Source organism: Panthera pardus, unplaced genomic scaffold, assembly GCF_024362965.1.
Source record: "Panthera pardus isolate Hobbes unplaced genomic scaffold, ASM2436296v1 HiC_scaffold_18, whole genome shotgun sequence".
Classification (NCBI taxonomy): Eukaryota; Metazoa; Chordata; class Mammalia; order Carnivora; family Felidae; genus Panthera; species Panthera pardus.
The window spans coordinates 15,254,711-15,280,821 of NW_026526743.1; the positions used below are offsets into that span (position 1 = coordinate 15,254,711).

The 26,111-nt window shown below is 55.4% G+C and overlaps 2 protein-coding genes and 1 long non-coding RNA gene across 7 annotated transcripts in view; 1 reads left to right on the forward strand and 2 right to left on the reverse strand.

Annotated features, from left to right (window-relative positions):
• LOC128778030 (uncharacterized) overlaps positions 1-26,111 on the reverse strand; it is a 250,161-nt gene that overhangs the window by 122,123 nt on the left and 101,927 nt on the right. The gene's annotated exons all lie outside the window — the stretch shown is intronic.
• On the reverse strand, positions 14-7,950 carry NFKBIB (NFKB inhibitor beta). 2 transcript variants are annotated; one of them, XM_053905991.1, is made up of 6 exons: positions 7,686-7,950; positions 2,641-2,746; positions 2,228-2,354; positions 1,257-1,345; positions 907-1,167; positions 14-163 (listed from the first exon to the last, which is right to left on the reverse strand). In XM_053905991.1, exons 1-6 carry the CDS (start codon positions 7,862-7,864, stop codon positions 68-70), a joined length of 858 nt encoding a protein of 285 aa, XP_053761966.1. In that variant the 5' UTR covers positions 7,865-7,950; the 3' UTR covers positions 14-67. The 2 variants fall into 2 exon arrangements, with proteins under 2 accessions (XP_053761966.1, XP_053761965.1); XM_053905990.1 differs by having other exon boundaries at positions 2,228-2,561.
• On the forward strand, positions 8,192-25,857 carry SIRT2 (sirtuin 2). Of its 4 annotated transcripts, none has more exons than XM_019432110.2 (16): positions 8,192-8,336; positions 11,837-11,901; positions 12,218-12,266; positions 12,496-12,609; positions 15,335-15,376; positions 15,533-15,639; positions 15,742-15,798; positions 16,298-16,366; positions 20,832-20,961; positions 22,744-22,803; positions 23,069-23,124; positions 23,310-23,386; positions 23,477-23,528; positions 24,726-24,796; positions 24,919-24,985; positions 25,105-25,857. In XM_019432110.2, the coding sequence occupies exons 1-16, from the start codon at positions 8,207-8,209 to the stop codon at positions 25,261-25,263; spliced, it is 1,305 nt and encodes a 434-aa protein (XP_019287655.2). In that variant the 5' UTR covers positions 8,192-8,206; the 3' UTR covers positions 25,264-25,857. The 4 variants fall into 4 exon arrangements, with proteins under 4 accessions (XP_019287655.2, XP_019287656.2, XP_019287657.2 ...); XM_019432112.2 differs by lacking the exon at positions 11,837-11,901 and adding an exon at positions 9,212-9,258 and having other exon boundaries at positions 8,235-8,332; XM_019432111.2 differs by lacking the exon at positions 11,837-11,901 and having other exon boundaries at positions 8,192-8,332.

The following is a 26,111-nucleotide window of genomic DNA, read 5'->3' on the forward strand; positions in this document are numbered from 1 at the left end:
CCCGGGAACGGTCTCTGGTTGTCAGAACTGGGATTTTATTAAATTGGAAATCCTATTAACAATGAGGTCAGACGGGGTCATCAGGGAGAGGTTTCGAGGCTGGGGTGGGAGGTAGCCGGTTTTGGCTGCGGCCACTGTGGACCACGATGTCGTCGTATTCATCCTGGGGACAAAGGGGGCAGGCACAGGGGCTCAGGCGGCTGTCACCCCGCCTGCTGTCCAGCTGCTTCCACCCACCCCGACAGCTGGGTCTTGTCTCGAAGCCCCAGCTCGCCCAGTCATCCTTCAACTTCCCTGCTCTTAGTTTTCCACACACCACGTTCAAGGTCACCTGTGTTCTCCCACCACCACTGCCTGGGCTCCGGCCCCACTGCTCTGCCAGTACTTAGGGCCATAGCCACTGGGGTCTCCCTCCTCCGCCCCCTCCCTCTGCCTCTACCCAGATTCCTCGCCGCCCCCCCCAACATCGTCCCTGCCCAGAGTGGGGTCTCTGCCACCTGGGTTCTCCAACGCAACCTCCTCACCGGAGGTCTCTCCCCACTGCCGCCAGGGTTGGAATCAGTGCTTCCCGGAGCCTGAGTTCTCCGACTCCTGCCCTGTGAGATCACTCCCTACGCTGTCAGCCACCATTGCCAACCAGTACCATTACCAGTCACCACGATCGAGGTCTTTTCTCTAACTCTGCCCGAGTTCCACCTCTGCCCTTGCCTTCGGTTCCCCACCACCACTACCCGCGTGCTCCCCACCACCCCTGCCCAGGTCTCCCCGCACAGCCGCCCGAGTTCTCGAATCACAGCAGCCCGAGGTCAGTCTCAACGTGCTGCCTAATGTCTCTTCTCCCCCTTCCCGCCTGCCCGTTTACCCTGACCCCCCGGCCGGGCCGCCCGGTCTTGCCCCCCCACTCACGCCCTCGTCCCCGCTGTCACTGTCGCTACTGCTGCTGCAGGGGCCGGGTCTGTCGTCCTCGTCCTCGGGCTCAGCGGCTCCATGTGCACGGAGAAGGCGGGCGAGGATGGGGTTGGGCCGGAGCGTGGCACTACCCAGTGGGGTGCGGCCACCGTACATGCGGGCGGCAGGGTCGGCCCCTGCCCTCAGGAGAAGCTCCAGCACGTCGGCTGCTTGGGCCTCCACTGCCAAGTGCAGGGGGCTCCGGCCGCACGTGGGCTCCTGCGAGGCGCAACAGAGGGGTCAGGGAGGCCCTGCCCCACTCTGGGGGCCAAGCCTCCCTGCCACATCCTCTCCCCAGGGCAGCTCACCGGTTTGTTGAGGTCAGCTCCAGCCTCCCGGAGCAGCCGGACCATCTCTGCATCTTTGTGGATGACGGCCACGTGAAGCGGGGTATGGCCTGTGGACAGGGCGACAGGTGTCGGACGATGGGGGTGAGGGGCCTGGGCCTCAAATGCCAAGGTCCCAGGGGACGGCTTTGTGGCCTGAGGAGACTGAGTTTGGGGTACAGCTCCTGATTTCCTGGGTATGTCAAAGAGGCTTCTGCAGCCCAAATGCCTACGTCTCGGTGGTCTGGAACTTACTGGGGGTGCCAATGCCCGGCTTGTGGCATGTCTGGGGCTTATGGATGAAGAGCCTGGGGGCTTTGGACAGGAGGCCTGGATCTTGGGACCAGGAGACCGAGTCTCTGGTCTTTACTTCACAAAGGGCCTGGACCCCAAATTCCTGGGTCCCGAGTAGTTGAAGGGCCTGCAACCTTAGAAGGTGAAGTGGGTCCTAGACACGGGGTCCTGGGTGATCTCAGTCCCTTTGTGGAAGGGGCTTAGGTCCAGGCAGTCGGGCTTAGAGGTGGGGGAGCCGAGACTCAGATGCCTTTTTTCTCATGAGGCCTGGCTGAGGGCTGTCCTTGAACCCAGTGTCAACCTCTGGGAACCTGGGCCTTGAGTTCCCTCGTCCCGAGCGGGCTGGAACCTGTGGCTGGTGAGAGGGTGGGAGCTGTGCCTTCAGGCTGGGCAAGCTGGACCCAAGAACTGGATCTTAGTGGCTCCAGGCCTGTGGGTGACAGGTCTGGGCCCCACGTGGTCCGGGTGCCGAGTTCCACATGACCAAGTCTCAGTAATCTGGGGCTCGACTGGGGACCGTTCCCAATGCCTGGGCACCTGAAGCCTCGGTATTATTCCCCAAGGGGCTGGGTCTTGAGTCAGGAGAACCGAGCCCAGAGCCAGGAATTCTCGCTCCGCCTGGGAGCCCGAGCCCTGCCCGGTGCCTGAGAACCCCTCACCCTCATAGTTTTCAGCCTCCAGCTGCAGCTTCCAATCCTCCTCGCTCTCGTCATCTTCCTTCTCCGAGTCGGGGTCGGGGTACGAGGAGACAGGCAGGCGGTCGGCGTCAGAGGTGCGGTCGGGGCCCTGAGCGAGGTAGGTGTTGGGGGCTCCCCTGGCGCACCGGGGACGGGGCTGGAGTAGCACACGGGCGCAGGCGTGTGCCCTCATGCGACAGGCCAGGTGCAGTGCCGTGTGGCCCCCGCGCTCCGCCACACGCAACCCGGCACCCGCCGCGTACAACTTCTCCACTGTGGAGGCCTCCCCCAGGATGGCTGCCAGGTGAAGGGCTGTCTGCGGGAGCAGAGGGCAGGGATCAGGGGGTGCACGGAGAACCCAGTCCCAAGCCCTAAACTGTCCCCGGGGGGCTCACCTGGCCCAGGTCATTCTGTAAGTCCAGATACTCGGTGCCAGCCGCGAAGCCTAGGAGGAAATCCAGGAAGGGCTCATGCTGATGAATCACCGCCAAGTGCAATGCCCTGAAGACAAAAACAGGGAGCAGAGCATAGAAGTCTGGAACCAACTGTCAGGAATCTAGGAGGGTCAGGTCAGTTAAGTCAGCATATTTGTTTAATCAGTGCTTTGGTTTTTAAAAATGTGTTAAGTTTATTTATTTACTTTGAGAGAGAGAGAGAGAGAAAAAGTGAGAGTGGGGGAAGGGCAGAGAGAGGGAGAGAGAGAGAATCCCAAGCAAGCTTCCGCACTGTGGGCGTGGAGCCCGGTGCGGGGCTCGAACCCACGAACCGCGAGTTCATGACCTGAGCTGAAGTCGGATGCTCAACCGACTGAGCCACCCAGGCGCCCCTAATAGGTGTGTATTAAGTAGGACTTCTACTGCCTCCCAAGACGAAATAACAGGGACCAGATTTCCCTCCCGTCTGAATCAATCAAAAAAATCTGACAAACTATGGTATAGGAAGCAACAGTTTTCCAGATACTAGTCCTCATGCAATGAATGACCATGATTCCTAAAGAGGAAACAAAATGAGGTGAGCCCTTCAACTGATTGCCAAGTTTACCGTCTTGAGAGTAGACACCGCACAGAGAGGGGCCTGGCAGGTTGCATACGAGGCAAGAAGGAGTGGAGGCTGGGGAAGGCAGGCAGCTAGAGTCAGAGGACAGAGAACCCAAGAGGAGAGGGCTGAACAGGGAGAGACCCTGGGGGGTCTACAGAGGGGCCTCTCGAGTATTTGGGAGAGTGCTGATTAACGCAGGGGTGTGAAGAAACCATCCAAAAAGATTAGGGAAACATGCCCATTGCTCACAGGAGACCAGGAATAATGCCTGTTCCCACCAATCAGACTAGGAAAAACCCAAGGACCTTGGGTAGAATACTCTGGAAGGTTCTTACCTCAGTTGTGGGGAATAATAAGCCCTAGATGAGGGCTGCTCAGGACCCACCCAACAAATCATAAAAGCAAAACCCCAAAGGATCAATCTGCTTACAAGTAGTTGGTTGTTTTTTTTTTTTTTTTTTAAATGTTTATCTACTTTTGAGAGAGAGAGACAGACAGACAGAAGGCAAGTAAGGAAGGGGGGCAGAGAGAGAGAGGGAGACACAGAATCCCAAGCAGGCTCCAGGCTCTAAGCTATCAGTACCGAGCCCGATGTGGGGCTCAAACTCACTAACCGTGAGATCGTGACCTGAGCAGAAGTCAGACACTCAACCAACTAAGCCACCCAGATAGCCCGAATTGCTTACAAGTAGTTTAACTGCATCCCAAAACAACACTCAACAATATTTATAGGAATCCACAACTTGCTGGCCTAACAAGGTAAAATTCACAATATTTGGCATCTAATCAAAGATTACCAGGTAGGCAAATAAGCAGGAAAACATGATCCATAATGAGAACGATCAATCAGTTGAAATTGACCCAGAAATGACCCAGATGTTGGAATTAACGAACAAAAACATTAAAAGAGTTCATTATAAGTGAATCTCAAACATTCAAAAAGTTAAGTAGAGACATGGATGATTAAAAAAAAAAAAAAAAGACTCAAACCAAACTCCTAGTGATAAAAACTATAGCATCTGAAATGAAAAATACACTGGATGGGATTAGTAGCAGATTAAACACCGCAGGAAAAAAAGATTAGCAAACTTGAAGACTTCACAATAAGAGCTATTCTTAATGAAACACAAGAGAACATTTTTTTTTTAACGTTTATTTATTTTTGAAAGAGAAAGAAAGAGACAGACTGCGAGCAGGTAGGGGTGGAGAGAGACGGAGACACAGAATCCAAAGCCGGCTCCAGGCTCTGAGCTGTTAGCACCGAGCTGGTTGCGGGACTTGAACTCAGAAACTGCGAGATCGTGACCTGAGCCGAAGTCAGACACTTAATTTAATTTTCCAAATCCACAGATCCAAGAAGCTCAATGACTCCCAAGAACAAGAAATACTGAAAAAAACAAAAAACAAAAAACAAAAAAAAACAAAACTATGCAAAGGCCCAACATAAAAGTCCTGTTCAAAACCAATGATGAAAACAAAAATTTCACACGAGCCAGAGACAAAACTACTTTAAGTACAGAAAAATAAAAATAAGGCAAGGGAACACAATGGAGCACCATTTTCAAGTATTCAGACAGTCAACCCAGAATTCTTTAACCCAGCGAAAACGTCTTTCAAACACGAAGACAAAATAATGACGCCGAGAAAACTCATCAGCAGCAGACCCATATCGCCAAAGCAACATTAAAGGAAATCTGCGAGCAAAAGGAAAATGACATCAGACCACAATACGAACTTACAGAAAAGAATAACGAAAACTGAAAATAGTAACTATGTGGGTCAATATGGAAGATTTTTTTTCTCTTGTTACTGTAAGGCTCTTCAGAAGGTAATTTGGAAAAATAGTTGAGTGTTTAAACAAAAATACTAACAAAGTATGGGGGAGTTTAGGACACACGTGTAAATAGAATGTATGGCAACAATAACGTGGAGGCCAGGAGGGGACAAATGGAAATATATTCTCTTCTGAAGTTCTTTCATCTTTTACCGTATGTGATATGACATATAAGCCAAAAAAAGCAGAAGTCAGCAAACTTTTTCTATAAAGGCCAGTTAAAGATTTTAGGCTTTGTGGATCCTACCGTGTCTCTTTTAACCTACTCAGCTCTGCCCTTGTGATACAAAAGCAGCCACTGGCAGTATATAAATGACCCCGCATGGCTGTATTCCAACATAACTTTCTTTGTGCAGTCTGAAATGTGAATTTCACGTAACTTTCACTTGCGGCAAACTATTATTCTTCTCTTCTGATTTTTTTCAACCATTGAAAATGTAAAAACCATTCTTAGCTCACAGCCTTACGAAAGCAGATGGCTGGCCAGATTTTGCCTGGAGGCCACAGTTGGCCAACCATTTAAATAACAGAACAAAGAGAAAGTTAGTAAAGCCAGAGGGCCTGGCTGGCTCAGTCAATAAAGCATGGTTGTGAGTTCTAGGTTGTCAGTTTGAGCCGCACGTTGGGAGTAGAGATTACTTAAAAATTTTAGTCGGTTAAGCATCCGACTTCAGCTCGGGTCATGATCTCATGGCTCTTGGGTTCGAGCCCCGCGTCGGGCACTGTGCTGACAGCTCGGAGCCTGGAGCCTGCTTTGGATTCTGTATCTCCCTCTCTCTCTGCTCCTCCCCTGCTGGCACTCTCTCTGTCTCTGTCTCTCTCTCAAAAATAAATAAACATTAAAAAGTTTTTTTAAAAAAATAGAGAACACTGCACCCAACAACAGAATATCCATTCTTTTCAAGTGCACATATAATGTTCTCCACCATAAAACAATTCTCAATAAGTTTAAGAGGATTCAAGTCACAAAAAGTATGTTCTCAGTCTACAATGGAATTAAATTGAAAAGCAATTAAAAAAAAAAAAGGGCACCTGGCTGGCTCAGTCAGAAGATCATGTGACTCCTGATCCTGGGGTCATGAGTTCAAGCCCCACATGGGGTGTAGAAATTACTTAAATAAATAAAACTTTTTTAAAAATCAATTTAAAAAGGGACATTTGGAAGACCTTCCAAATACCTTGAAACTATATAACATACTTCTAAATAATCCACTGGCCAAAGAAGAAATCAAAAGAGAAATTAGAAAGTATATTGAATTAAATGAAAATGAAAACACAGTATATCAGAATTTGTGAGACTGCTAAAGCAGTACTATGGGAAATTTATAGCATGAAACACCTATATTAGAAAAGAAAGGTCTCAAATGGATAAGCTCAGCTGCCACCTCAAGAAACAAAAAAAAAAAAAAAAAAGAAAAAGAACAAATTAAACCCAAAGTAAGCAAAAGAAGGGCAAGAATGAAAGTCAGAACAGAGATCAATGAAATAGAAAGCAAAAATCCAATAAAGAAAATTAATGAAACCTAAGCTGGTTCTCCAAAAAGATCACTATTTCCTGAGTGCGTATTATGGGTCAAGCACTGTTCGGTCACTGAGGACAGAAGAGTGAACACAATGAACAAAAAACCCAGTACAATCCGTCACAGGGGCCTTTACAACCATTGTCCCTCTACATGGAGTCCTCCCCCCCCCCCCCAAATAATTCACTGGTCTCATTTTCCTGCTTTATTTTTTCCCAAATACCTTACTACCTTCAGACGTACCATTTCCCTGCCTTTCTTTTATATTGTTTTTCATTTTTCTGTCTTTCTTCCTTTCCTCTCTCTTTCGCTCATTCTCACTTTGTGTCTTTCTTTCCTTCTCTGACCCTTTCTTTCCTTCTTTCTCCTTTTTTCCCTCCCCGCTTCCTTCCTGTCTTCCTGTCAGTCCATCTGTCCTATCGATATACCCACCCTTGGAACGCAAACTCCACAAGGGTTTAAGCTTTTGTCTGTTTTCTTCACTGCCTTATCACAGCACCTAAAACAGGCCCTGGAACCTGGTAGTGTTCAATAAATATTTCACACGTGAACCCTGCTATAATGGAGCTTACGTTTTCTCTTTGAATGTAAGATTTTAAGATCAGTGCTCAGAAGGTAGAATCTTGGAGTCAAGGCCAAGTATTAATTTTGGAAATCTAAGTCCCAGGCTCATAAAGCAGGAGCTAAGGATCAAAGATCATATTTGGAGGTAGGAGGTCAGGAGGGGGGGCTGTCTGAACTACAGCTCTAACAAAGGTCTCAGGAATAAGGTCAGGAAGATCAATAGAGTTTTGAGATCAATGGATAGGGATGTGGAGCTCTCTATGAACCAGAGTTCAAGAAAGGAAGATCAGAAATTAAGGCGCTAAGATCAAAGTTGGACAGTAAATTGCTTTTACTGAGGTGAGGGCTTGGCGGTTAGGGATCAGAAAGTCAAGCATCACAAGTTAGACTTAGGAGTGAAAGGTTAGGAAGACGGGTTCAGAGACTAATAAGGAATCAGACGTCGGATCCTCGGGCCCGGTTTGGCAGCCTAAGGTTCACTCACGTGTCCCCATCCTCAGTGACGTAGCCGAAGACGAGGGGCGCCCACGACAGACCCGGGCCCAGCTCGGCGCCCAGCCCCGGTCCTCCGGGGGCTGCTGCGTCCGGACCCAGAGAGCCCAGTCCACTGTCGCACCATTCGTCGGCCTCCGCAACTTTCCCCAAGCACGCGACCCCCGCCATAGCCCCCGACGCCTCAGGGGTCCCAGCGGCCGCCCGCCTATAACTAAGCTCTGCCTGAAGTCCTGGCGCTTCCGCCCTGCGGGGAATTCCCCAACACTCCCCCTGACTTATCCAATCAGAGTGAGGTAAAGAGTACGCGCCCCGCCCCCTTACCACACCATGACCAATCAGAGTATTCAGATGGACCGCGACTCTCTACCCATTCCCACATTTTCCGGGCGCCCTTTACCAACATGGCTGCCGGCGCGGAGCCCTCTGGGACTCGTAGTCCTCCTGTCCGCAAGTCTTTCTAACCTAAGAGCCACTCCCCGGACGTTGTGTGAAAGCCTGTATGCATCCGCGATGGTTGCTGGGAGTTGTAGTTCTCTGCCAGGTCTCTGCCCCTCCTGTTTCCGGTGCCGTCACGGGACAGAGCAGTCGGTGACAGCACCGAGGGCCCCCGCCCCGCGCCCATGGCCGAGCCGGACCGTGAGTCGGGGGCCCCGGTGGGAGGGTCGGGCCGCGCCGGGGCCTGGCTGAGGGCTGCAGGCCCCGGGGCCCGAGAATGGGCATGGTGGGGCTGGAGGTTGGGACTGCATGGCGGAGAGTGGGATTGGGGGTACGGGAGGTCGTTGCCAAGTGATCCATCCTGCTAGATTGTTGGGTTTCTGGGTCGCGAGATTTTGAGGGTCCGTTTGCCACGTCCCCCAAGTTACTAACGATCGCCTGTTTCTCGCACCTTGGTTGCTGGGGACCCTCGTTGCTAAGGATTTAGATTGCCGCAGACCCGGTTGCTGAGGGTACCTGGTTGTTAGGGGGAACTGTAGGATGCTAGGGGACCCCTGGCGTCCCTTCCTATCTCTTCCCTCTAGTTCCTGCGTCCCTCCTAAACATACCATCCCCACTGCACCTCCCTTTCTAAATTCGTCTCTAGTCAGAGTATCTCTTCTTATCTCTTGTCTTCCTTTTTAAACTTCCCTCTGTTTGTAAACCTAACCCTCCCTGGATTCGCGCGCGCTCACACACACACACACACACACTCACTCACTCACTCACTATTTCCTTCCTCACTTCTCCTAAGTCCTCATCCTGCCCTGTATGCCTTACTTTCTCCTCCCTCTCCTAAACCTTCCTGCCCCAGGCTCTTTGTCCCTCACTAACCACCTCTCCTGCCAGTACTGTCCACTGTAATATCTGCTTCCCCCTCCATCCCTTCCCTCCCTCTGCCCCATTTTTGCCACCACTTCCCACCCCATTATAATTAGGTTGGTGGGTCTTCTTGCCCCCTGCCCTTCTGCTTTGAAGCCCTTCATTCCCCCTTAACTGCGCCCCGCACTGTAACCACGTCTGCTCCCCCTCCTCCCCCAGCCTCTGACCCTCTGGAGACCCAGGCAGGGAAGGTGCAGGAGGCTCAGGTGAGATTTGGGGAAGGGTGGAGGGAAGGAGAGAGATGCACTTGTTCCCGCACCCCACACTGGGGGGGGGGGGGAGGTGGCAGAGGGGAGACAGTCACCCCAGGGCCCTCAGCTCACTGCCCCAGTCCCTTGCCCCAACTCCCGGTTCAGCCTCCTGGGGAATGGTGGATTCTGGGAATTGTCAGAGAGGGGTGTGCCCCCTTAACTCCAGGCCTGCCCTCCCAAACTTTTCTCTTTCCTTGCCCCCTACCCCTGTCCTTTCTGAACTTCATTTATGCTGGGCATGGAAGAGACAGATACCCAGTTTGATCACAGAACTCACAGATCTCATGGACAAGTGACTAGAAAATGACCCTACAGGGTGATTCTGAAAGTAGCTCAAGGAAGAGTAAACTTCGTGGGGCCACAGGGATTCCAGCCAGTCCCTTCCCAGGAGGAATCCACAGGCTGGGCTAGGAGTCAGACTGAGATACAGACACATCACAGTGAGCGAAGAGTGACTTAGAATTTTCTTAGGCAGAGTGAGAAATGGCACTCCACGCAGAGGATACAGCTTGTGCAAAGACTGGGGGACACGAAGTGTGTAATGTGGTCAGCAGTCAGGTGGCTGGGAGTGGTTAGCTTGTTATATTCGAGGTTAGCATTTATTGAGTCCTTATTCCAGCCAGGTACTCTGCTCAGGGCTCTGTGTACATCATCTCATGTCGTCTTCCCAGAATCCCTGGGGGGAGCAAGGCCTATTGTGGCCATTTTACAGATGAGGAGCCCGAGGCAGAGCTGTTAAGCGACTTGTCCTCTGTCCCCCAGCTAGAAGAGCAGGGACTGCTTTGCAACCTACAGCACCCGGCACGTTGCCTTCCGGACACCTCAGGGAGAGGTAGACAGGACACCTCACAGAGGCTTGAAGGCCCCACCAGCACCTCCGGCTCCCGCTTAGGCCAAGTGGCTCCCACACGCGGGGCAGGGCCCTCGAGTCCTTCCACAGAGCCTCACTGTCCGCTGCTGAAAGAATGCCAGGCCACCCACAGACGCGAGATCACTGTTCAGATGTAGGGCAGCGCCGAAGCTGGAATGCTTAAAGCCCCTGACAGATGCGGGGCAGGGCCACGCTGAGGGGGTAAAAGCCTCCTGCCAGGCCAGGGCTTCTCCCTCGCCTGGCTCCTAGGGCTCAACCACTGTCACAGCAAAAGTTTTAATGTTCAACAGGGATCCTCAGTCCCAGAAAGAGAGATCCGAGGATGTAAATTGCAGCATTGTCTGTGACAGGCCAAAAACTGGAAACAGCCCAAATGCCTGTCAGCAGACGGGTTAAATGAAGTATAGTGCGTCCTTACAATGCAACACTATGTAGCTTTTTTAAAAGAGGAGCTGGATCTATAATATATTGTTCTGCGGAAACCGCGAGGTGCAGCATCGTACTATGGTAGGACCCATTTCTGGAAAAATAGTGAGTTTTATAGGCAGAGAAAAAAATCTAGAGCGATTGCCATTCTGCTGTTAATAGTGGTTATATTGACCCGGGGTGGGTGAGGGAACTCGAGGCAAGCGCCTCAAGTCGTACATTGTCTAATGGCCAGAGTTTTTGCAAAGCTTATGTAATCTTAGAAAGCGATAATAATAAAAAAAAAAATGTAAATACGTTTGGAAGGGCAGTTCCTATTCAAAAAGGCTTGGAACCAGAGCAGAGAATGATGGGGGAGGGGCTGGTCGGAGGGGTTTTAAGCAGGAGAATGGGTTGGTCAGAACTGTGGTTTTTGCGAGGTCCATTGCAGGACCCAGCCCTGCGCACAGCAGGTATCCGTTCGTTCAGTGGTGGATGGTTCTGGAGCAACTGCCAGGGGCCAGACCCTGTTGTTGGTTGGTGCTGGGCATCCGGCGGCGAACACGAAAAGTCCCTGCCATCTTGGAGCTGACATCATGTCAGACTCCATACGCGGGGGTGATTGGACGGTTAGACTGGAGAAGCCAGCAAGAGGGGCCCTTGGAGCCGAGGGGGTGGTGGCCTGACACAGCCAGGCCATCACCCCGAGGGCCGTCGAGTAGATCGGAGGTGAAGGCTGAGGCTGGGAGCTCAGGGAGGAGGCCAGGACAGGGACCCCGGAGGGGGAACAGGCTGGACCCAGGTGGAGCCCTGGGCAGGGGGACGCATCATGGCAGGAGGGCAGGAGAAGGAAACAAAGACTCGGGGACAGAAGCCACGCTGAGCTAGGACCTAGGAGGAAGAGCAGGTTCAGGAGAGATGCTAAGGCCAGTTTGGAACACGGTGGGAAAGAGAGGGCAGGGGTCACTTCGGGGGAGGCATCCAGGAGGCTGCGGGAACCCCGTATCCGGGGACAAAGAGGTAGCATCATCAATGCCCGGGCCAAGGCCATGAGGCAGCTAGCCCAGGAAAGGTGGAGAGAGGAAGTAGGGAAGGCCCAGGACAGAGTCTCAGACCCGCCATCTGGGGGCCTGATCGAGGGGAGGAGTATACAACGAGATGGATGTGTCGGAAAGGCGGTGTCCGGGGCTTCGAGCAGGAGAGCCCAGGGCCCCAGGGTGAGGACCGAGGCGTCTCCACTGGCATCATTCGCAGGAGAGACCGGAGTGAGGGGGGCTGCAGGGGCACCGGAACCCCGCCGGCTGCTGCTTGGAGCACCTGTCGTAGGTTAACCACTTCATCTCAGGTGGCCCTCCGAGGCAGTGCCCTCCGAGCTCCATTCCCGAGATACAGAGCGTCAGGCTCAGAACAGCCGAGAACGCACAGGCCGCTGCGCGCTCCTCGGGAGTAGCAGGACCAGGTTTCCAGCCCAGGCAGCCCACCCCAGAGCCCGCACGCCGGCCCCCCACCCCGCACCTCACTTCCTCGGGCCCACTCCCAGCCGGAGGCCTTTCCCCCAGACCCGGGTGCCACCCTCCCCTCTCCTCCCTCCCTCACCCCACTTCTGGGGCCTGCTCACCCCACCCCCACCCCTTCCAGGACTCAGATTCAGACACTGAGGGAGGAGCGGCTGGCGGAGAGGCCGAGAGTGAGTATCTTCCCCGGGAACGGGGTCCCGGGGGAGCCGCCTCGGGCAGGGATCCCATTTCTGCCCCTGGCCGCCACCGAAGGTGACGTTCAAAGTATGTCATAATGGGTGCAGAGCCAGCGCCCGAGGTCCCTGGTTGCGGGAGGGTGGGTGGGGGATCCCGGGGCGGGGCCCCTGAGCACCCGGACCGAACGCCCACCCTGCTGTTCTCTCTCTGCTTTTTGGCCAGTGGACTTCCTGCGGCATTTCTTCTCCCAGACGCTGGGCCTGGGCACCCAGAAGGAGCGGCTGCTGGACGAGCTGACCCTGGAAGGGGTGACCCGCTACATGCAGAGCGAGCGCTGTAAGACCCGGGCCTGCTTTGCCCCTGACTTGCTTTTGCCCCGGCCACTTGAGCCGTTCGCCATTCACACCTTTTGTTGGCAAGTAACACGAGGAGCCCAACGCACACGGCTTATTACACCGGGAAGAGGGTGCCGCCCCTCTCACTAAAACCCAGCACTGAGCACTGCTGGATTCAGAGGCTTCCATGATGTCAGAAACCTTAATAACCCCGTCCGGGGTTCATGTTGAGGTAGAGGTGGCACCTGGCAGTCCCGAAGGCCAGGACTAGCCCCTCCCACCGAAGAGGGCATCTTTCTTCCAGTGGTTCGAGCAAAATGGTTCAGGCCAAAGAGCAGAGAGTGGCTCCTGTTGGGGCCACGTTGGGTCAGACTCCTATCCCAAAACCCATCTCCGTGTCCCTGATTGGCCAGACCCGGGTCACACACCCATTGCTGATCGGCCGGGCCTGTTTGATAGAATGAAGGTGATGCCAACAGGAATACCTCGTAGGGTCCTTAGGGTGCCATAAATCCACAGAGATGGAAATGCCTGGAAGAGGGCCCGGAACAGAGCAAGATCCGCGGACCCTATGACAAGTATTACGGGAAGCGTGTTTCAGGGCTGGTACGTGGGTGCCTCTCTACCAGGTCACCGTGTCAGTGTCATTTATATTTCTCGCAAGTTGAGGTCACCAGAGTCTGGGAAACCGGGCCCTCGGCAGTCCTCAACTAGAACAATCGACCCTTTGAGGGTCCTGAACAGCCTTTTGTTGGGGACGTCTTCTCCCGTTTCCCTGTCCTCGGGCTGCTGCCTGCTCCCTGCTCAGGCATCCAGGCTTCGTGCCCTGAGCCTCCCTCTCCCGGGGCAGGCCGGCCAGCCGTCTGCAGGGCTCCTCCTGGCCAGGGTGCGCCCCGTAGAGAACACAGGCAATGGCCACAAAGCTTTTGTTCCTTCCGTCCTCCTGCACCTGGGTTTTAGGACAGTTGTCTCTAAGGCCGCCTACGAGGGGCAACAGTGAAGGACAGCAGTTAACCGAGCCCTCACCATATGCCAGCAACCGAGCTAAGCGCTTGATAGGCGCCCTGTCATTTGATCTTCACATTGTACCTGTGAGGTCATCACAAGGGTGATCTGGACAGAGCAGGAAGCAGAGGCCCAGAGAGGCCGTGACTGGCTGCAGGGTCACACAGCTGGCAAGAGGCAGTCAGGACTCGACCCCAGGCCCCCTGAATCCAGACCACGTGCTCCCTCCCGTGTGGCCCCAGCTGGCCCCAGCTGTGCCTGGCCCGAGGGCATCCCGGAGCGGAGGGCCTCGTCACCCTTGCCGTCCTCTTTTGCACAGGACACGCCGGAGGTAGCCGGTTCAGGGGCCTCACACTTGTGTCTGTCCATCAGCGATGGGCAGGTGCCAGGGTACCGCGTGGCAGGGCTGTCCACCGGCCAGCAGCTGACGAGGCGATAGGACTATTTCTGCACAGCCCCGAGGATTTTTTGCAATGATTCAGCTCCTACCGTGTCTTCCCGTTTTCTTTTCTTTTGTTCTTATCATTTTTTTGAGTTTATTTATTTATCTTGAGAGGGGGAGGAGCAGAGAGAGAATGAGAGAGAGAGAGAGAGAGAGAGAGAGAGAATCCCAAGCAGGCTCCACGCTGTCAGCACCAAGACCAATGCGGGGCTTGATCTCACGAACAGTGGAGATCATGACCTGAACCGAGATCAAGAGTCGGGCGCTCAACTGACTGAGCCGCCCAGGCCCCCCTTCCTATCTTCTTTTCTGAAAGCTGGGGAAAATGGCGGAACAAAGTGCCTACATGTGTACAAATCCTGGGTCTCACGAAGTACAATTGACTCAAAAGAATAACAGCAGACACGTATATAGTGTTTGCTCAGTGCCGGGCACTGATCTAAGCTTTACATGAACGAATTCGTTCTCTCGACGGCCCCGTGAAGGCAGTACTGTAAGGATGCCCAATTTACAGAGCAGGAAGCTGAAGCCCAGAGGGGAGATCTGAACTGAGACACCTCCCTCCTCACCGGTAAGCAGGAAAGAATGTGTATGATATGCTAGAAATAGATGGTCATCCAAGACTGTGTCCAAACGGTGAGGCGTGGGGGCGCCGGGGTGGCTCAGTTCGTTAAGTGTCCCAACTTCGGCTCAGGTCATGAACTCACGGTTTGCGGGTTGGAGCCCCCCATCGGGCTCTGTGCAGACAGCTCAGAGCCTGGAGCCTGCTTCGGATTCTGTGTCTCCCTCGCTCTCTGCCCCTCCCCCGCTTGTGTTTTCTCTTTCTCAAAAACAAACAAACAGTTAAGGGGGAAGAAAAGGTGAGGTGTGGCCAGAGGTTTTTTTTACAATAAGCTGTAGCTCTTCGCCAGGACACCTGTGCCCCCCAGCCTTCTCACTAAGATCTCGTGCGCTTTCTCTAGAACTAGTCAGAAGGAGAAACTTCCCTCCGAGTGGCCTTTTCTCGAATCTAAGTTGGCATAATGTCAACCCGTAGACTCCTTGTCCCCATGCCGGCTCTTCCTTCAGTTGACTGTGTGACCCTTGCTCTCCCCTGGTTTCTTCATCTGTATAATGGGCGCGTTAACTCCCCCTGCCTCGAGGTGATTGGGAAGGCCACCCACGCATCTGAAACGTTGGCCCCAGGGCCTGGCACTGAGTAAACAGTCTTGGGGGCTAGGACGTTGTCGTTGGGGAGCTGAGCACACTGTCACATGATGCATAAACTCCTTTCCTCCAGGTCGCAGGGTCATCTGTTTGGTGGGAGCTGGGATCTCCACGTGTAAGTGCCTCCCTTCCCCCAGTAGCCATCCCCACGTTGGGGGCCCCCCCTTTCAGAGGCTGGGGGGGAGCCACGTCTGGGCCCTTGACAGAGGAGGATGTGGTATAGATGGGGCCGAGGTCCCTGACCCATCGCTCCCCGCCCCTCCTCCCGCAGCCGCGGGCATCCCTGACTTCCGCTCCCCATCCACGGGCCTCTATGCCAACCTGGAGAAATACCGTCTTCCCTACCCGGAGGCCATCTTTGAGATTGGCTACTTCAAGGTGTGTGTCGCCCGGGGAGGAACGTCTGTAATGGTGGGGGGAAGGGATCCCCTGACCGCAGGGCTCAGCTCACCATCAGGATTCCGGTTCTCTCTCCCACAGAAACATCCAGAGCCCTTCTTTGCTCTTGCCAAGGAACTCTACCCCGGACAGTTCAAGGTGAGCTCTCTTTTCCCTGGTGGACAGGAAAGCGTGGGGGAACAGCAAGGCATGGGAAGGCTTCCCCTGGGGCCTCTCAGACAAATGTCGCATGGGCTCTAGGCTGCCTGGGTCCAACTCCTGGTCGCTCACTTCCTGCCCTTGTGACCTTGAGCCTCAGTTTTCTCATCTGTAAAACGAAGCTGATGAGAGCCCATGAAACCTCTTGGAAGACTTACCTGAATTAACAGTACACGTAAGACCCCAGACGGGAGCCAGGCCGATTGTGTACGGATCCCAACTCTGCACCTGTGCGATCTTACAAGCTGTGCCTCAGTTTCCTCGTCTGTGAAATGGGGCTGGTGCCGGTCCGTGCCCCGCCCCCCCCGCCCACCCCCCCCCCCCCAGACCAACGTGTGATGGTTCCATGAGGTAAAACAGCCAGAGCGCCTAGAACAGTTCCTGGCCCATGCCGAACGTGCTGTGTCATTATCACGATGTTCCCATTGCTCCCCCGCAGCCGACCGTCTGTCACTACTTCATCCGCCTGCTGAAGGAGAAAGGGCTGCTTCTGCGCTGCTACACGCAGGTAGGCGGCCGTGGGCGTCCCTGGGAGGAGGGCTGGCCGGGTGGTCCTGGAGCCTCAGTGCCCCGCCCCCTGGCCCGTAGTGCGTCCCTTAGCCCCTCTCAGCCTCGGTTTCCCCTTCTGTGAAGCAGAGGCCAGGACAGCTTCACCCTTCGGGTCCGTGGTGGCGCGACAGCGAGCTCCTCTGGGAGCCATCCCGTGCGTAGTGAGACAGGACCTCACGTCTGGGGGCTGCCACGGGCACTGTAGATCTCGTGTTTGGTTAGGGGTTTCCGCACCCGGCCGCGGAGTGACTCGGTCTAACCGGATCTGTGCATTATGACCGTTTTCCACCTGCTGGACACGGAGCCGTTAGGAAGGGGCACCTTTAAATAATGTGCCCTAAGGCGTTGTACGTGCCACGGGCCATGGCTCACGCGTGTCAGGTGCTTAGCCGAGGCCTCGCCCTGGGGTTCTCTGGCAAGGACGGCTCACCTTGTTGGCTTCTGGACTAGTCAGCAAGATGTTTGGGGGTCTCGCACCCCTAACGGTAAAAACTGCGCCTCTACCTTCGTTTTATGAATACGTGTTTTACGAGTACCTGTGAATACGCATTGAAGTTACTCGATGTGGGGCGCCTGGGTGGCTCAGGCGGGTAAGCATCCGACTTTGGCTTAGGTCATGATCTCCCGGCTCGTGGGGTTGAGCCCTGCGTCCAGCCCTGCGTCGGGCTCGGGCCTGAGGCCTGCTTTAGATTCTGTGTCTCCCTCTCTCTCCGTCCCTCCCCGGTCTGCTTTCCCTCCGTCTCTCTCTTTCAAAAATAAAGACATTAAAACAATTATTTTTGGGGCGCCTGGGTGGCGCAGTCGGTTAAGCGTCCGACTTCAGCTCAGATCACGATCTCACGGTCTGTGAGTTCGAGCCCCGCGTCCGGCTCTGGGCTGATGGCTCAGAGCCTGGAGCCTGCTTCCAATTCTGTGTCTCCCTCTCTCTCTGCCCCTCCCCCATTCATGCTCTGTCTCTCTCTGTCTCAAAAATAAATAAACGTTAAAAAAAAAATTAAACAAAAAAACAATTATTTTTAATACATTACGTAATGTAGCAGTGATATCACGCTCTACGTGAGACCTCAGAACCCAAAATTATAAAAGAGAGAGAGAATACGTGAGCGTGAACGGGAGTCCTAATACTTCTCCCCGCACCTGGCTGCGTGGAGCCTGCAGCCCGCGAGGCTGCCACCAGGGGGAGGATGAATTTTTAAGTCCAGATTTCTCAGATGGGGTCAGGCGCTCCTGCCTAGCTGCCCAGGACTGGTGGTGGCAGCCGGGGAAGGGACAGCTGCCTCCTTCCAGGGGGACACCACCACCACCACCACCCCCTCCCCCCCGGCTCAGCAAAAACCCGACCTCTCTTCCCAGAGTCAGTTTTTTTATCCACGGGATGTGGCTCACACATGATACAAAACGCTCACTCGAAGCCCAGTGCCTTCCGGGCACGGTTTCCTGAAATCTGCAGCACGGCCCTCGTAGTCCTCTTCCGCCACGAGTGTTTACAGAACGCAGGCCCCGTGCCAGGCCCTGCTGGCAGCGACATCCCCGCCCCCCCAGAGCTGCTTATCTCATGTGGGGAGAGAGACACTGGGCAAGATGGATAAGGAGGACATCTTGTCAACAAGGTGTCAGGGAAGGCCTCACTGAGAAGGGGCCATTTAGACAAAGACCTGGAGGGGAGAGTGTGTTCCAGCCGAAGGGAACAGCCAGGGCAAAGGTCCTGAGGTGAGACCGTATTCGGCGTGTTCGAGACGCTGGATCTGAATGAGCAGAGAGGACGGCAGTAGAGAATGGAGGAGGCGAGCTCAGTGAGGTGACAGGGACAGACCGCGGGGGATCTTGGGGCCGCAGGAAGGGCTTTGTCCTTTACGCCGCTGAGTAGGACGGTGCCGCAGGACAGGGGACGTGACCTGAGCCAGGAGTCCCTCCGGCTGCATATAGGGGACAGACCAGGGAGGAAGCTGCTGCGACGGTCCAAGCAGGAGAATATGGAGGCTGGCCCAGGGTGGGGGCCAAGGAGGGGAGAAGTGTGCGGGTTACCAATCTGTTTTGAAGGTGGAGCCGGCAGGCCGCCCTGAGCGCTCACTGCCCGGCTGTGCCTGAGGCAGAACCCCGTGAGCCCTCCCTGGGAAGCAAGCGGACTGCAGGCTGTGTGTGCGTGGAAACCGGCATAAATCCGTGCCGGGGTCCGGGGGAAGGCGCAGGCGGTTCTCCCCTACTCGCGGTATTTCGTGCACGGATTTGACTGCACCTGCCGCTCCAGAAGGGCCTATTACAGAAAACAGATGAACGTGGAGAACCATGTTCCCCTCTCATGTGTCACGAAACCGTTCTTTGCCTTTCACACTTGTCACCCTCTCCGTCAACCTCGGCCGCTTTTTGAGTCACTGACCCAGTTTTCTGGAACACATTGTCTTCACTTCTTTCTGAATTGCGATGACACAGCGTTTTTGGAGCTCCGCATGACGCTATTTTTATCTCAAGATACAAGGATCCGTTCAAACATGAGAACACTCGCCCTGTTCGCTCAAGCCACTGTGAGCGCCACAGCAAGGCAGCTTCTGGTCCTTTAAATATATACATGGCACCTACACTCCACACAGGGCTTGTACTTGGCTTTCTTTAGCTTCTTGTGTGGAAGACCCTTCCATAGCTACTTCTTTCTTTTCTTTTCTTTTCTTTTCTTTTCTTTTCTTTTCTTTCTCTTTCTTTCTTTCTTTCTTTCTCTTCCTTTCTTTTTCTTCCTTCCTTTCTTTTTCTCCCTTCCTTTCTTTTTCTCTGTTTCTTTCTTTCTTTCTTTCTTTCTTTCTTTCTTTCTTTCTTTCTTTCTTTCAATTTTATTTTTAAGTAATCTCTACACCCAGCGTGAGAACTCGAACTCACAACCCCGAGATCAAGACTTGCACGCTCCACCAGCTGAGCCAGCCAGGCGCCCCAGCTTTTTCAAAGCTGCCATTGCCTTCGTTCCATCAGGCGGGACACGGTGTTTTGAAACAAAAAGTGAGCCAAGGTCTAAAAAGCAAGAGATTCCAGATGAAAATCCAGACTTCAGAGGCGCCTGCGTGGCTCAGTCGATTAAGCGTCCGACTTCGGCTCGGGTCACGATCTCACGGTTCGTGGGTTCGAGCCCCGTGTCGGGCTCTACGCTGGCAGTGTGGAGCCTGCTTGGGATTCTCTCTCTCCCTCTCTCTGCCCCTCCCCTGCTCCCTCTCTCTCTCTCTAAAAAAAAAAAAAAAATCCATACGTAGGCAAACAAATAGACACATTCATATATAGTTTTCCCATAGCCTTTGTTCTTCTGTGCCTTTTAACATCTTGGAGAGATCATTTGAATATCGGAACATACAGGTCAGCCTCATTGTTTTCTTGTTTGTGGTTTCTCTATCAAAAGTGGCCTGAGAGAATAACAGAGGCATTTAAGTAGTTCTTTTACAGGCCCTTTATTTCTTTGCACGCACACTGCTGGCTCACGAGCGAGCGAGGCAGTAGACTGAGTCAAGTAACAAAGGCAAAACTAATGCAGGGGAGGGGACAGGCTGCAGAGAGTCTGGGAACAGTGGCTCTTGTCTGTGCATTTGGGGAACAGGCTGATCGCTGGCAGGGAGCAGAGAGAGCGGCTGGGGCCGTCTGCCCTTGAAAGAGAATCCTCTTGGCTGCTCGCGGAGTCTCAGCTGCGGGCCGCACGTGACCGGCCGTCTCTGTGTGGCGTCTGCGGGTGTGCTGTGTCACCACCTGCCTCTACAGCATTCCTCGCGGGCAAACAAAAGCTGCTCCCAAGGGGCTGCGTGCTCGAAGCAAAATGAGAGCACATATGTCTCTGTGGAAGAGAAGAATAGCCTTGCTTGATCTGACACGGAGAATACCTGTGTCTTAAAAGAACGCAAGTTAATATGACATCTCCGAAACAGCCCCCGGCGAGAAAGCCGACTGCTAAGTAGGAAGACAGTGATGGCAAAGAACCAAATAAACCCTCCTGATTCCTTTATCTATGTTGCTGCTTGGCCAGGCCTGCCACATACAGCTGTGCAGGTTGCGCACTGCACCAGGATGCCACATCTGAGGGGGCTCTGTTTACAACGGAGGCATTGTAGGTTTGTACCTTAGTTTCGACAAACTTCTGGCAGGTGGCACTAACGCTGTGCGGCCCTGACGAAACAAATTTCCGGAAAGACGTTAGGAGAGGTGTCTGAGTGTGCAGAAGAACCCCATGCGGGCTGACGGTGGCCGTGGGCCTGGGCTCACAGACAGAGGAGTTTGGGCCCCACCTTGAGTCATCTGCGACTTCGACACTTTCAGTGGCACTACCGGGGCGGCCGGAGGAGTTTACGGGCACACCCCGCCCCTTGCGGGCTCCTCCTGGCAACGCCCCGCTCCGCCTGCTGCCCCGGAGGGATGTGTCTCCTTGCTGAGCCTCTTCCCGCTGCCTCCTCTCCCTGCAGAACATAGACACCCTGGAGCGGGTGGCGGGGCTGGAGCCCGAGGACCTGGTGGAGGCCCACGGCACCTTCTACACGTCACACTGCACCAGCGCCCTCTGCCGACAGGAGTACACGCTAAGTTGGATGAAAGGTGAGGCGCCCCGGGCTCTCCTCGAGGGCAGGCCCCCTGCCGAGCAGCCACCGACGGGGCCTCCACGCCCCCCGCCCCCCCCCCCCCCCCCCCCCCCCCGGGCACCCGTTCTGTCCTGCTCTGTGGCTCTTCTTAGCAGGCAGTGGCCGCCCCCCAAGAGGGGAGGGGGCAGCGGGGTTTCATCGCTCCCAGCGCCAGCTCACAAGCAGGCTATAACGGAAGCAAGCTCCGGACCGAATTCAGCCACCCGCACAGATGCGCGTTGGCACAGGGGCCACCGGTTGGTCTGTTCTCTGCGGTCATGACACCCTCGCCCTTTGCCCTTTGAGGGGCTCTGATCTGACCGTACACGAGGGGCTCCTGGAGGCAAACGCAGCTGCGTTCTGCAAAGAGCAGAACCGTCTGGTAGAACTTTCTGAGAGTGAGAGGAGGGAAATATTCCCCATCTGCGCTCTCCAGTATGGCAGCCAGGGTGACCAGGGAACTGAATTTTTCACCTTTCTTGTCGTTTTTATGAGCTGAGACGTTAAAAGCCAGGGCCGCGACCATCACGTTGGACAGCCCTGTGCTAGAGGCACAGGGCAAGCAGATTCCAAGGAGTGTGAGGCTCGGTCAGGGATGAAGGCGGAGGGCTGGCCCTAGAGGCGCAGGCTACGGGGCTTGCTAAAGTCCGAGTCCCTGTTCGTGGAAGGGCAGCGTGTCAAAAAAAAAAAAAAAAAAAGGGAGGGGGGCGGCAAAAAATTCGGCCGGTCCACATTTCTCGAATGCCAGTGAGAGCCTTTGCCTGACATCCATTGTGCGGCTGAGAAGTCACGCATTTCACCCAGGGAAAGCCATTTGTGACACTCTTTATGCTGGTTTCACAAAGCCCCTGGTGTCCGTGTGAGACGGGACAGCTGCAGCATTTGTAGCGGGGCCTCCGGAGTGTGGCCTTTCTGCTAAAACGCCAGCTGACCACCCCCGGGGCGACGATTCTTGAATAGCTCTGGCGCACGTTGGGGGGGGGGCGGGGGGGGGGCGATGCACGCGACCCCGTCCCGGGTCGCTGGCGGCAGTGGCCCACGCGCCGCCCGCACAATCTCCTGCTGTCAATGCCGACATCCCTCAGAAAATGACAGGCAGTAAAACAGTGCTCTGTCAATACGTGTCGAAGGAAGGAACCAAGAGTGGGACAAATCAGCTAGGGCTCTGTGGATTGCCTGTGACAGCGTGTCCCAGCGCGTCCCAGCGTCCTTAATCAATAAGCAGTAAGGAGCGTGGTTGTCATAAGGCTGGTGTGTGTGTGTGTGTGTGTGTGTGTGTGTGGAGGTGGCTGTCACAGAGCCAGGGGACAGGAAGCAGCTGGGCCTAAGGAAGTGTCCCCACCCCAGGGTCATCTGCATATTCCTGCCTCTCTGGCACCAGGCCTGGGATGCGCTAGGCCTCTCACCCAGGAGAAAATAGGGCTCCCCTCCCAGACCCACCAGGAGAGCTTTTTCGCCCAGGTGGGGGTGGGCGGGATCCTTTGCCCCTTCTGAGGACAGGTTTCTGCTCGTTCATCTGTTCTTGTGTTTATTCTTAATTCAATAGCTGTAGCCTGGTGCCGGGAGACACCCCGGGAATCCTGGGGTTGGGGGAGGTGGGGGCGGCTCTCTAAGAGGGGAGCAGGGCAGACACCCCGGAGGCCCCCCAGGGTCTGGGGCGTGTGTGCTGACCACGAAGGAGGCGGGCAGGCTGCAGCCCCACACCCCGGGGCCCAGAGTGGCTCACGTCGTCCTCTCCCTTCCCCTTCCCCACGCCCAGAGAAGATCTTCTCCGAGGTGACTCCCAAGTGTGAGAAATGTCACAGCGTGGTGAAGCCTGGTGAGACCGGCCCCCCCCCGCCCCCACCACGAGCCCCATCCACCCCACCCCTGGCCACCCTCTGTCCCTGACCAGTGCCCTGAATCTGCCCCCACGGAGAAGGGGTTCCATAGCTCCTGCCCCCGCTGCCCTTGGGTCTGCCTCCTGCTCCTGCCTGTTCTCTCTCTCTCTCTCTCTCTCTCTCTCTCCATGTGACTGTCTCTGCCTCCCATTTCACCTTCTCTTTCTGTGTCTGTGTCTGTGTGTCCATCCAACTCTGCCTCAGACATCGTGTTCTTCGGTGAGAACCTCCCGGCGAGGTTCTTCTCCTGCATGCAGTCAGTAAGTGCCCCATCCCCCGCCCGCCCCACGCTCCCCGCTCCCCCGAAACAGGGGCAGCCGGGCGTTCCCCGGGGGCAGGTGGCTTCCCCAACTAGCTGCGGGTGGGAAGCAGGGGGAGGCGGCGCAGCCTCAGTCGGTTGAGCCTCAGGAACCCTCACCGGCCCCCCCCCGCCCCCGCTTCGTAGGACTTCCTGAAGGTGGACCTTCTCCTCATCATGGGCACCTCGCTGCAGGTGCAGCCCTTTGCATCCCTCATCGGCAAGTAGGTTGGGAGTGGGGACCGCGGGGGGGCCTCTGGGGAGGAGGGGGGGAGCCGGGACAGGTCCTTACCACTCGGCTCGCCACCCCCCAGGGCACCCCTGTCTACCCCACGCCTGCTCATCAACAAGGAGAAGACCGGGCAGGTGAGTTGGCTCTTATTGGAGCCCCCCCTCTCTCCCCTCCCCCTCCCCACCCGGGTCCCACTTTCCCTTTCGCTGCCTTCCTGGAGACCTGGGACCCCTCAGCTCAGGCCAGGGATTCCAGAACCCAGAGGATCAGAGGTCAGGCCACCTCGACTCGGAGATTCTACAGGCCCCTGGGTCGCTCGGGACTCTTCTGAACCAAGTGACAGACCCCAACTCAGAGCAACCCGAGCCAGAACAGGAGCTCTGTGCCTCCTGCAAGTGAAGAGTCAGGGCGAGTTGGTCGGGAGGCGCCCCCTCCCTCTTTTGGCTCTTTTCCTGAGGTGGCCTCCCTCCCTCATCCCTGGGGAGGGCTGCTTCCTCCAACAGGCCAAACATGCCATGTGCCAGATGCTGTCCTAAGCACTTTCCTTTTTGTATTTATTTTTATCTTTAAAAATTTTATCTTGGGGCGCCTGGGTGGCCCAGTCAGTTATGCGTCCGACTTCGGCTCAGGTCATGATCTCACGGTTTGTGAGTTCGAGCCCTGCGTCGGGCTCTGTGCTGACAGCTCGGAGCCCGGAGCCTGCTTTGGATTCTGTGTCTCCCTCTCTCTGCCCCTCCGCTACTCACACTCTGTCTTTCTCTGTCTCTCAAAAGTAAATAAATGTGAAAAAAAAAATTTTTTTTAATTTTTATCTTAAGCCGGCTCCACACCCAACATGGGGCTTGAACTCATGACCCTGAGATTAAGAGTCGTGTGCTCTAGGGGCGCCTGGGTGGCTCAGTCGGTTAAGCGTCCAACTTCAGCTCAGGTCATGATCTCACGGTTCCTGGGTTTGAGCCCCACATCCGGCTCTATGCTGACAGCTCAGAGCCTGGAGCCTGTTTCAGATTCTGTGCCTCCCTCTCTCCCTGCCGCCCCCCTGCTTGTGCTCTATCTCTCCTTCAAAAATAAATAAACATCAAAAAATAAAAGACAGTGGCGTGCTCTACCGACTGAGCCAGCCAGACGCCCCCTAAGTACTTTCTAAGTATTAACCCGCCGACGGTCCAGGGCTAGGAGTGGTTTGGTAGTTGCCCCTACTCTACAGATAAGGAAACTGAGGTTCAGAGAGGCCAAGTCACTTGAACAAAGTCACAGAGCAGGGAACAAACTCAGGCCACCTGGCTCCAGGGTCTGTGCTCTGAGCTCCGCCCCCCCCCCCCCCCCCCCAGACTGACCCTTTCCTGGGGATGATGATGGGCCTGGGAGGAGGCATGGACTTCGACTCCAAGAAGGCCTACCGGTGAGTCCTGGGCCTGTGAGGGTCAGGGCCAAGGTGAGAGGGAGGGTGTGAAGATACACGGACTGGGAAGAGCGGGCAGGGGCCTGGGACAAGCCTGGGAGCTCTGACTGTCCCACTCACAGGGACGTGGCCTGGCTGGGTGACTGTGACCAGGGCTGCCTGGCCCTTGCTGACCTCCTTGGATGGAAGGTAAGGAGTTGGGCCACCTCGGCCCACCCTGAGCCCAGTCCCTAGTCCCCTGCCCCGCAGGTTCTCTGACCCCAGGATGCATGGTGACCTCTGACCTCGGTGAACTTTGCCCCCCACAGAAGGAGCTGGAGGACCTCGTCCGGAAGGAGCATGCCAGCATAGATGCCCAGCAGGCGGGGTCGGGGAGCCCTAACCCCAACCCTTCAACTTCGCCCAGGAAGTCCCCACCTCCTGACAAGGAGGAGGCCAGAACCTCGGAGGGAGAGAAACCCCAGTGACAGCCACGTCCCCCGGGGAAGGATGCCCGGCAAATCTGGGACAGCAGAGCCCCAGCCAGCCCTGGCCCCCTCTAACTTGCGGCTCTCATCTGGGGAGCTCAGAACCTCGTCCCAGTCTCTTAACCACTTCCTCTCAAAACTGGGTTCCCAGCCCCCTGACCCTGGCAGATCTCTAACACCTCCCAGGGGCCGAGGCCTGGGCAGCCCGACTGTAACAGCCCGCGGTCTCTAACCACCCGCAGGGCCGAGGGTCAACGTCCCCTCATCTCTAACTGCTCCCCGGGCCAGGGCCGCCTCTAAACTCCTAACTATTCTGCCCCGGGCCCCAGGGCTCCCAGGGCTCCCAGGGCTCCCCATGCCCTCCACTGCTCCTCGGGGCCTGTGGCCAAGTAGGGCCAGTCCAACCTACCCTGGGCGGGCCCCTCAAACATCACTCCCACTCAGTGGGGGGAGCTGAGCCTGAAGGCCTTCCTGGTCTGTGCCTCCGACGCCCGAAGCGGGTGCCGGTCCCCTTCCCTTGGGACCCACTTCCCATGCGGGGAGGGGCAGATAATGTTGCTTATTGGAGACAAATTAAAAACAAAAACAACTAACGATCAGCTCTCCAGCCTCCCAGTTCCTTTCTGCGGGCACACGGGGAAGCAGCCGGAGGGCGGGTGGCATGGAGACTAGAACACCTGCAGGCTCTTATGAGAAACAGCAGAGGGTGTTGACGGGACTCCGGGGCCTGTGACAGCCCCGTGGCTCTTCCCCGTGGGCCCCCAGACGGCCAGAGTCCCTTCCTCCAAAGCCTAGTCACCTAAGGTCTGAGCCCCCAAAAGAGGGGAAGGTTGGTTTCAGATACCCCC